This window comes from Opisthorchis viverrini (assembly GCF_000715545.1).
Source record: "Opisthorchis viverrini unplaced genomic scaffold opera_v5_9, whole genome shotgun sequence".
NCBI classification, from domain to species: domain Eukaryota; kingdom Metazoa; phylum Platyhelminthes; class Trematoda; order Opisthorchiida; family Opisthorchiidae; genus Opisthorchis; species Opisthorchis viverrini.
The window spans coordinates 533,143-544,654 of record NW_008751665.1 but is presented as its reverse complement, the minus strand read 5'-3'; the positions used below and the strand labels follow the sequence as shown (position 1 = coordinate 544,654).

Sequence of the window (11,512 nt, the reverse complement as noted above, 5' to 3'; positions counted from 1 at the left end):
TATCTACATTTCTCATGTAGGTCGGTTCTGCGGGCATCTTTCAGTTCGCAGTGGTCAGTTTGACACGGAAACTAATATCTGTGTTGGTCTACCAACATATCCGATGGGTTTACGTCCGTTTCCAGCCTTCTTTCCCGGCACTGTGCGATCCCTGCTGAACTGTGTGCAAATCTATCCAATGTAAACCAGGGAGAGCAAGGCCAAGCAGTTGAGGATGGCTTTAGGAATATCAGTACGCCCGACTCGTTGCCGAACCAGATGGGTAAACCTGAACCGTTGGGATATGAGTTGCCAGTATGTGTTAATACTAGTCGCTTGCGGTACCTTTTCTGTGGACCCAGGTGGCAGCGATTTTGCTGATGATGATAAGTGTCCGCTTCAAGTAAATGGTTGGCCTGAATTGTTGACACCACATCAACACCGTACCCATATGACGTTCTCTATCTGGCTGTGGTTTAACTTTGATCATAGGAAGTCACTTCTGACATCCGCAAGCTTGATACGTTAAGAGCCGTTGTTTGCGAGAATGCGGACGGATGAAGCAGTCATAAATGGGCAGAATCTCATGTTCTGATTCCAACACGTATCAAATTGCTCTGGAAAAATTGATACTCTATGGATGACTAACTGAAATGTGCAAACCGGCGTAGGTTCATCAGCAAGACTATTGAGTCCTGATCTTGGCCGAATTTCGGAGGTCAACCATCTAGAGCTAATAACACGACGGTGACATTTTCAAAGGAGTGTCACTGGTCACGGAATCTGCACTAGTTTTAATCCCCGCTACTTTCATGGCGTTGAGTATTCTGAACCCTTACCGAAAACCAGGAAGCACTATACACTTGACTTAGCCTTCTTGGCAGTGCGTGCCCCGTCAATTCGTCATTTCTCGAGCTCCGAACCCGGAAGTCGATCATGTGCTCACAGGTGACTGGTAGTCGAATGAACCTGCACTCAATGAGGACAATTCCTATTTCGCTGCGTTTATTTTTATCGACTTTCCTAGTTGTTTTCATAGAGCAATTACCAGGGATGATGCACGGCGTAGAAATGAACTTGAGCCCCCGCATCTAGTCCCAAGTCTTACACGTTACCTGTGCATATAGGTGATTCTGAAAAAGGGCGAAATAGTTCTGTGTTTTAGAGTTAAGACATTGTGAAAACCCGAATACAGCTTAATAGCAACACAAAAGGTGGGTGGTTTTGTTAGTTGGTTGGCGCTAAAGTGAAACATAGTCGACAGTGGCAGTCGTGGTAGCCTATTTTACAACTAACGAGGTTCCATGACTTGTCGCAGATACAAACAAGCACCTTGAACAGCTGATTTTTTTAAAGTTTGACACTCCAATAGGGCTGCTTTACAACTCACAGTTCATTGTTGAATCTCAACGCAACAGGGATACCGGGTGGCGTTAACCATCAAGATCGCACCTGCCTGAATGACGACTGGCACTAATTCTTGTGGGAAGAACGACCCTCACCCATAGGGTCGTACTAACCCACCGAATAGGAATTCAGGCATGCTGGATTGAATACCGGTATAACAATTCGGTTGATTAAACGGTTGCTTACAAATTCAGCAGCTTATACAAATTGAAACAATGATTCACAGTGACCATAATTTCGAACACAGCTAACAGTGCTGCCCGATCACCGGCACAGTTCGGGTCACACATTTGCATGCACAGACATGTGAGTTCCTTTTAGCTTCTCGGACTAGAAAGGAACGGGCTCGCTGCTGTCTGGTCCCATCTGTTGTTACCATTCACTAGCTAGCTAGAGATGTTCCACCATCTCCAAACGTTCTTACCAAATTTATCTTATCCAAGGGCTCATTGAAATGTGGTCACATCTTGGCCTAATTGGTCTCATAGTGTGGTTGTCAACCACGATCCGAAGCGCATAGTTACCTTTTGCCAGTGCTCATCACTATCTTATGGAAAGTCAGTACTTCCCCGACCTGTCCTAAGTTCCAGAATGAAATCCAGTTTGACCCCCACCGCTTCGGACTGTATATCTTGCTACTTGGGTTACTCATTCCATGAATGAATTCTTGAGAAATCAATTTAAAGTTACCTCGTAATCTCTTTTCCACCGGTCTGCTGAGTCACACCTTGTCCACCTCGCAGTTTGCATCAATCTTAAAAATGCATAGGGAACGAGACTACCGTTTCACGAGACCACGTTTCGCCATGCATAACCGAGCCACCACAGATGATGGTTCTGGACGTAATCCGCCTCCAAAGTACCTCCTGTGCAACCAACTATTCATTGTCCAGTTACCCCGTTTTGAGTTCGTCGACGTCAAGCGATACCAGCAACACTTCCTGGACATCGGTGGCCAAAAACTGAGGATACTTCACGATATCCGTCCGCAGGAGTTGTGTTTTCTAACTACAGCAACACAGTTCTTACTGTAGCCTTGTACATGCCACCCTTGAGACCTGGCTGTCTAGCACATGCAGGGCGGATATTCAAAGTGGTTGTAGTGGATTTCAGTTTATTCAACGGTACTTATGCTTTTTCTTTATCGCTGAAGTTGATCATGATTTTGTCTCACCAGCAACGAACTGAACACCGATGGGATGAAAATCTTCCAGCATCTGCCTCAGTATTTCATTGAGGACGAAGGTGAACAAAAGTTAGGAGAGCTGACAACCTTGTCAGGTGTCGCGTTATGTAGAGAAGATGCTGGGGGCCTTGCCATACGACCTTAAGCTCTGAAGCGTGATTAGAAGCACCAACAAACTACCGAATAGAGCGCAACTCTGAAGTCATAGGACCATCTGTACATATGACGTTGCTGTCACACCTGAGGGAGTATGACAGTATGGTCCATGCTCAGTCGAAATTCCGCTTGATGTCCGCAGATCAGTGTTTCAAGTGCTGCCTTGAGATGAAGAAGAATCCGGACCCCCGGAAGCCTTGAATCAGCTTGAAACCATCGTGGCTACTACCTTCATCGGCATTCATCCTTTTGAAGATGGTCACTATTATCGATTGACCCCAGTTACCTAGGACAGTTTCTCCCAGGTTGATGTAGGTAAATTGGAAAGACACCGAGTTGGGAATTCAACGCCACCCTTGAAAGATGCAGGTGGAGGACCAGCAGCATGGTGACGCTCAAGTTGGATTACATAGTGGAACATTTCTGAGGCCTGAGTGTGTTGTTCCTTTTTCGCAGTCCTCAAAGGTTGACAACCCGGAAGTAGAAGGTGGCCAAATTAAGTGTCATCTGATGTGTACCGTGTTCCGCGGGGACAGTCTCACCTTGTGTCGGGTCCTGTGTCGAATTGGGTTGTGGTTGCCAGCGAGGGGAATTTGTCGGCGGGCCTTCGGCAAAGCCACGCTACTACCGAAGCTCCAGTAGTTGAAGGATACTGGTTAAGTTGTACCGCAGATAGAGGTTTCAGCAACAAGTAAACAGGTTCGCATATATGCTTCCCCTGATCGTTACCATCCGATATCGGGCCAATGGGTAGTTGGTTTTTTCATTTTCTGGTCCATGAGTTTTACAGTGACCGAAAGAGATGTGTACGGTTTGCGCTGACTTGAAAACAGCAGTGAAAATCAGTAAGGAGCGAATACATCTTGTGGGCCACACAATTGTCCTAGAAGAAGCACCAGGTAATGGTCGATCATCGCACGCGGTAATCGATGATATTATGGTCTATCTAGGTCCGGCCTGTTTTTTTGGCTGGTCAGAACATGGTCAGTTGACTTTCACTTTTCCCGATGATACTACAAAGCAATAATTTGTGATTGGCAAGCGACTCGCTGTTGTCTCATGCTCGACCCAAGACAGTCATACAGCTGGATCTCAGCCGAGCTGAGCTTTCCTGCCTGCGCTTTTATTTCACCAGAAGTTACGATTTCGAAGTATTTGTAACGTTTAAGAAGAAAAAAACCTAGAGCGTTGTAAAACTTTCTCAGGCGTATTCAGAGTTGTATTCTTTTGGGACATGAGCAGATAAAACTGAAAGGGAACAATCAGTTTCTCCTTCTTGAGGTCTTTTCATATACGTTATCAAACACGACCGTGCATATACAAGTGTTAACAAGCATCCGATTTAGTAGAGACCCCTACGCTTGATAATTCAAAGCAATTTCTACGACTGTCATCACATCGCCAGATTTGATCAACCGAAATCCGAGGGAAAATGATGAGTCTGTCAGCATAGTAACAGTGCACAGGTCCTGGATTTTCGTTCCCAACAGACAGCATAATTCAATGCGACAGGCATTCAGCGTTCCACTGAGAACAGCTTGTTTTCCTGCTTGCTTCAAAATGTCAACAGTGAAGGTAGCTGATTGGGTTGTGTTTCAGGGTCGTAAATCTGGTTTCGAGGTGTTTAGCGTTGTTACCAGAAATGAGTGCGCAGAAGTTTCGTTGACGGTGCTGCAAAGCAAACCAAGCTTTCAAACATAGCCCTTGAACCTTCACGGACAGATTTCATGGCGGGATGGGGAAGGGGAGAAAAGGATAAAATGAGACTAAAGAAGGGAGGCTCTATGCAACTGAAAGTTGATTTCCCGCAGATGAGCTCTATAGACAGCTGTTCTTCGATTACCTTGCGCTTTGTGCTAACTCTCTATCGTATCCAGAAACCATTGGTGAACAAAACACGAGAAAGCATCAAGCGGTGTCCGTGTGCACAATAACACGCAAGACACTGGAGCGGATGGTGCAAGTGCTGACCCAGATACAGACCAGCATGTGAATTTCAACTTTGTTTGTACAATGTTCAATACCCTCAGTTTCCGAACAGGCAGGTTATCGGGTGTTCTAGTGGTTCGATTGGGCCTAACAAGCTCCGTGTTTTGCCACAACTGTGAGTTTCATTCTGTACCGCAGTCAGCAGTTCGCGCACTAAATGTGGTCAGAAAGCGCTGACAAGTTCTTTTCATCTTGGATGGTTTACTGAATTCCATATTACGATTGTCTATATCGGTTGCTACTTCTAGTAGGAAGAGCACAACATCCGTGGCAACAGCCATTCAGTCCATCTTACTAAAATCGGGGCGTATATTTTCTGCTTTGCTGCGGCATGATTATTCCGACAGAAAGCTGAAAAAAGGTGGTGAACAATACTTGTTTTCTGCGATTGTTCGCTTCAACTAAATGTCGTGATTTTGTAAGAGCTTGGACAGAAACCGCGAATAGGTTTTGAAAAATTCACTACTGCTAAAAGTCACAGAAAGTGAGAGGGCCAGGCAGGTAGTCAATCAGCGTAGATAGGATGATCGTTCAGTTATAACATCCTTTCGGTGCCTAGCTGCTACGCCACCCAAAATAGGGCTGGGATACTGCCAGGTTGCCCAAGCCTAGACAGGGGAATTCGAGAGGAAGAGGTCGGGTTCGAACTACGGACCTTCAGTAAATTCACGCTCTAACCACTGAGCCATAGGCAGGATCGTGAACAGGTCATCACAGCCTCTTCAGACGCTACACCTCAGGAGTGCTTATCGCACACACACACACACACAGAGAACTCAGTTAAAATCTCGACAGGTCAAGGATTCATGTGGCTAATTGCCTGCAATAGGCGCGAAATTCAAGTTGCTTGATTCTCCTTTAGTGTGGGCCAGCCAGGCCAAAGACAAAGTTGGGGAAAAAATAACCCCACGGGTACGAATTCAATGATGTGCCTAAATTTCACTGATACACACTTATGTTTAGTTTTGTTCTCGTAAGCCAAATTAATTCCTGAGAAGGAGGAAAACAAACACAGACGGAAACAACAAATTTGTGACCGACCGGAGTAGGACACGCTCTCAGTGTATGAAATATCAGACTGTCACAAGGTACTTTGTTGTGAAACGTCGAATATGCGTAATTGACATCACCATTGACTTGAAAAGTCAAAATAATTTTGGGATTGGGTGGACGAAGACAAACGGATGAGGACGGTTTGATGTATTGCCGCAGTCACAGGATGAGGCAAAATCTCTTGCTGTTAACTTGATCGAGTATATGTTAATCGTTTGATCAGAAAATCCAAGGGAATCAAACAACACGGATATAAGTAACATATTTCCGGCTTTAGGGAGCACTATCCTGTCCAGTTACACCCAGGATTTCATGCGTCGGAAAAGATACAACTACTGTGTAGGCTTATACCACTAGGCTGGAGATATGCAATTAGTCGTCTCCTTACCAACTTCCATTTCCGTGAAATATTCTCTTGACTTGGTTAACAGGATCACGTGTGATGCGAAAGCCCAAGTTACGTGTTTCACAAGCTATTTGACCCGAACGAAATGAGACATCTAGAGGGTGCTGATGCATCACACACACACAAAGCAAGTCATAATCTGATGAACAATGTAGTGCAGATGTATTGGGCCGTCAACAACTGAACACGGTATTTGACGACCACAGCAGGGAGAGTAAAGATGAAGCCTGAAGTTCCAAGTTTGTGAACAAGTCATTTTCTGATAAACAACCGGGTGTATGACCATGGGAGCCCAAGCTTGTCTTGAAAATATCAAGCCAATTGAGGAAATCGATCTGCTAGAAAGAGAATTCTGATCATTCTGATGCGAATGAAAACAGCGGACAGTCACTCTAGGAGGTGCATATGGAAAACTCTGAATAAGCTTCAGGGATGAAATACCAAAACAAAACTTTGCCCATTAACCGTTGAAACAATCGCCTGGAGACGTCATGACCATCACACTGTTGAAATAATAAGGCTTGAACCACTGTACAACTACAACGTTAGGTAACCGGCGGCTAGGTGTCTGGGTTTGCTGGCTACAGTGTCGTCTGAGGTCCTTATGAACGCCCCAATATCGCTTAGTATCCGCTAATTATCAAAGTAATTAAAAACAATACAACAATGATAAAAACCATGAGGCAGCAACCCAGCAAGCACTACGATGGGGAAACAGTAGTCTACTAATAGACGAGGGTTTCTGTAGTTATTTGACAACTTGTTCCAAATTAACTGTCACAGTTCATACCTGTGTGAGCTAAAACATTACATTCCGAGGTACCTCCATCGTTTTCTGGTACACCATATGAATAAATCAAAGAGAAAGATAAATATCTTATGCTGACGGATATCTATAAAAAAAGTTGTAGTGCATTACCGAAGTCTGCTTAAATGGTTCTTCTCACCGGGATGTATCAAATGAAGGCACCGGAAAACCACATCGAGTTTGGTTAGGGCACCTCACCTACGGAGCACAGTATATGCAGCTGTAATGTCCTTTCGGTGCCTAGCTGCAGTGCCAGCCGAGGGAAGCACCAGGACTGGGATACTGCCAGGTTGCTCAGGCCTAGACAGGGGAAGTCGAGAGGCAGAGATCGGGTTCGAACCACGGACCTTCCGGTCAGTAAGTTCGCGCTCTAACCACTTGAGCCATCTCGCCCAGGTTGTTTGGTACGCACAAACTGATCGCTAAATTGTCGAAGTCAATCAGGTAACACTGTTTACTCAACCTTGGTGACAAATGTGACCCAGTAAGATAGCCGAAAATAGCACGTTGTTGCTACATAGCCCTTGAATAAGAGTACGTTTCTCGGATGATCCATGTCCATAACATTCCAGCTGGTCTTTCAGACGATATGGCAGGACACCCATTTTACCAATGGTATCTTCGTGGACAGTAATACGGACTCAAGCCATCCACCTTGTCACTCGGCGCTCTAACGAGCCATCTCGCCCAGGTTGTTTGGTACGCACAAACTGATCGCTAAATTGTCGAAGTCAATCAGGTAACACTGTTTACTCAACCTTGGTGACAAATGTGACCCAGTAAGATAGCCGAAAATAGCACGTTGTTGCTACATAGCCCTTGAATAAGAGTACGTTTCTCGGATGATCCATGTCCATAACATTCCAGCTGGTCTTTCAGACGATATGGCAGGACACCCATTTTACCAATGGTATCTTCGTGGACAGTAATACGGACTCAAGCCATCCACCTTGTCACTCGTTTCCGCCACAGAGTCTATTAATCAACAGATGAGCTAAGTTTAAGATTCGTCAGTTTACGATCCTTCGGTTTAAATCCGACTGAAGAATTTTCATGCATCAAACCAGAATGCGTGGTGGTCTACACAGCACCATAGCCCTCACGATGTCGATAGAGCCTTCAGCCGTAAGCGGTTCGGGGTATTCTTAGGACTGTGCTTCTAAAAGGGTCAGTGAACTCCTGGATAGATAACCGGATGTTTGTGCCACGCCCCTCAAGTTGCCACTTCTATCTGAATGCAGCAACGACCCTTGTTGAGCTGCCTACTTTTTTGAAAAACGTCTCATTAGCACATCGGTACTTCATTTACTGAATAAATTTTGCCGACACTGACTACTTGCTGGAAACTCCGAACCTTTGCTACGGATAAAGACCAGGTGACACCGCGCATTGGCGATCACAAATAATCTGTGTTGCACTGTGTCCAATAGTCCATGATGATGTTTGCAGTGCAATCAAAATTCTCTTTCTGAATGAACAAGTAGTCCAAATCTCATACGCACTTGAAGACAGGTGGTTTTCTCGAATGACAGGTTCTGAACCGATTGGTAAAAAAATCGTGTCGGAATGATGGGGTTAGCATGACATCAGAAGCAAAGGATGGCTGGAAAGCGTTATTCTGCAAGGTAATTCGGGTAAAAAGTCGAAGCGAAATACCGCGGTGGGCGAATTGAACGGCTACCGTGTTTTTGGGCATCCTTCACAGTTTCCGTTGTACGGGAAACTTTGAATCAGCTTCACTTGCTGTTCGCTGATCGGCAGAGTTGTGTCCAGCGCTGAGAGCAGTTCCGCGCACGTTTTCATTGAAGTTTCGTTCTATACTCGAATAACACTCAACATACTCATCTAACAGATGTTTTGTTCACCAATTTATCTGATAGCTCTCCCCTTGTTGAAATGGGTTAAGAAATTCGCTTATACCAGGAAGATAAGAGATCATGGTAGAATGTCACGAAACGGACAACAAGGACATCCGAGATTTAGCACTCCTCACTGAAATCGGGTAGTGAACCACGATGCGATTGATATGTACCACGAATTAGACATCCGGTCCTTTGAGGTTTCTGTCCATTCGGTAATTTGACATGACCCGTGTCAAGCTGAAAAACGACGAAATCGCCGACGCTGTCCTAGATGGGTTAAAGGAACTTATGGCAATCCCACCAATTTGCAAACTTCACGAAGTTTAGGACGACATTAATTCAGTGAACAACTTTTCAATAACAACAACATGAGACCGTCTGCTGAGTTAAAAGCCAACAAGCTCCCCAAGTCGAACACCCGCTACGTACCGTGTTCAGGGTGACTAAAAACGTTGAGTAACCTGCGTATTAAGGGGTTCAACTCAAGGAGGACCCCCTCCTGTCCAAGTGGCAACAGTGTAGTGCTTATCCTTGAACTACTTCACTACGTGGACGGTTGACGCGGCATGAGCGAAGGCTGTCATCGAGGAAAGATATTGCGGTATCTTGAGCGAAGACCCAGTGAGCCTGGCGGCGACGGCACTGCATACGAGGGATCCACTTAAACCACACACTGATATCAGTTTACAAACAAGCTCCTAGTCCTCAGCTGATTACCATTAGTTTTCGAGTGGGTACGTTTCGTTCAGACGTATGGCACTATCACTTCTCTATATTTGAGTGAAGACTGCCCCATCTCGCAAGATCCATTTTCAATCAACCAAACTTCATCTATGGGAATGTCTAAACTTGGCACTATTTTCGCCTAAAGGCCGCGGGATCGATGTTGCGTGTCCACATCGGACGTATAAGATTGCCTTCAGAAGGCACAAGGATTGCAACTTGTTCCAGTGGGCCAAAGTGATAAAGTAATGGGTTTGCCAGAGAGGATTCACGTATCCAAATGTGGTAAAGCAAGTGAACAGTCACAAACAAAGTCGTGTAAGACGGATGCTCAGTTCGTAGTGAAATCCGCCCCGCCCATAAATTTCAGCCCAGAGAAAGACTACTGTATTCTCTAGGAGTGGTCCTTACCGTAGAATGACCATACTTTCATCGCCGTTATACGGTGCTTCGAAGCAGGAGAATCCATGGGCGACTAACTCTGGAAAACATACTTTCTCAAGAATGTCAATTGATTGTATTCCTAGTCGAAAGGGCATACACGGGGTTTCTTAACGTGCTCAAAGTAATTCATAATAAAAACGTAGAAGTGGTATTAGTCACAATAGAAATGCATAAGCGAGTAGAAACATCCGTAAAGTTTAGCGAATGAAAGCGAGGTCGGAGAGGAAAACATGAAATTGAAAGGGATCAGTAATATGTGTACCGATGATTGGTAGGCCAGGAGAAAACAAAAACAACTTGGGGGAACCGGGAACATGTTGGGCAACGGTGGTTTGGATCCTACAAGCTCAAGGGATCGTTGATATAATGTTGCATTGGTGACGGAAACGACCAACGAATAGAGCAAGTTTGGACATTGGGACTCCAGCAGCGTACAGGTGGGGAAGAGCTATCGGGAGTCGATCGTAGTCGATCTTGTTTTCAAACACCTATGAGAAACATACAAATGGAGCTGTTACGCCATTTTGGTTCATGGGTAGCATGACAAGAAGGAAGGAAGCAGGAGGTCTGAGATACTGCGAGGTTGCGCAAACATGGAGAGGAGCAGTTGAGATGCCCAGGGTGGGCTTCGACCACGGACCTTCCGGTCCGTAAGTTGGCGCCTTAACCACTGACAATGCTTGCCAAGTAGAAGTAGGTGGGCTTCACCACGGACCTTCCGGTCCGTAAGTTGGCGCCTTAACCACTGACAATGCTTGCCAAGTAGAAGTAGTCTGACAAAGTATTTAGTCCTTTAAACAAGAAGTCAAATAAAATGACTATGGTAACCCTGAGCCAGAGCAAACCACATGTGTTCCTTCCTACATCTTTAACCTTGTTATCAAGATATCAAGGATAGATCCCACCCATCACCAACGGATAAGGGGATTTCAGGAGGACTGTCTACTCGAGAAAACTTGTTGTAATGAAAACAAGAAGAAGAAACAGTGTTAATATAGCTCCAAGTACAGAGATGTTAGCCTATTTATCAGCTAACCATTAGAATTATGCATATGACGTTTGTAACTTGGTACAATTGTTCATTTGATTTATTCGATTGAAAGTGTACGGGTAGGACGAACTACGTGCAAGCGGTTGGTATCTGGCCGCGGACGGGATCCATTAGCAATATGTAAAGCTGATCATCAAGGAAAGACTGATACGAATGGCTGTTTGCTGCTGCTTTCGTATGAGAAAAAGGGTTGCAGATCCACTGGCTGTTGCCACAAGTGGACAAGTCCGTGAGACAACAAAAGGTAACTTTTCTGGGGAAGTTAATCGTCCGAGTGACACGTCTCGCAACCAATAGCGTCCCGGTTTCGCCGATGTATGGCTATCCCATCCCATTCCTTAAACTAATGACAAAATGTAACCGTGACCACAGAATTTTCAGTTGAATGCTTTGGTCTGTGCCTCTTTCCCTACTACCCCATCACCAGTTGACGAAACTGGAGAGTCTA

At 45.2% G+C, this 11,512-nt stretch overlaps 1 protein-coding gene across 1 annotated transcript in view; it reads right to left on the bottom strand.

The window, feature by feature from the left end:
- Positions 1 to 3,014: 3,014 nt before the first annotated feature.
- Positions 3,015 to 11,512, bottom strand: part of T265_00853 (hypothetical protein) — a gene marked incomplete at both ends in the record, with an annotated part of 18,348 nt that continues 9,850 nt past the window's right edge. Inside the window, one exon of the mRNA XM_009164748.1 lies at positions 3,015 to 3,158. Within this exon, the coding sequence (XP_009163012.1) occupies positions 3,015 to 3,158 (144 nt within the window). The remainder of the gene's footprint in view (positions 3,159 to 11,512) is intronic.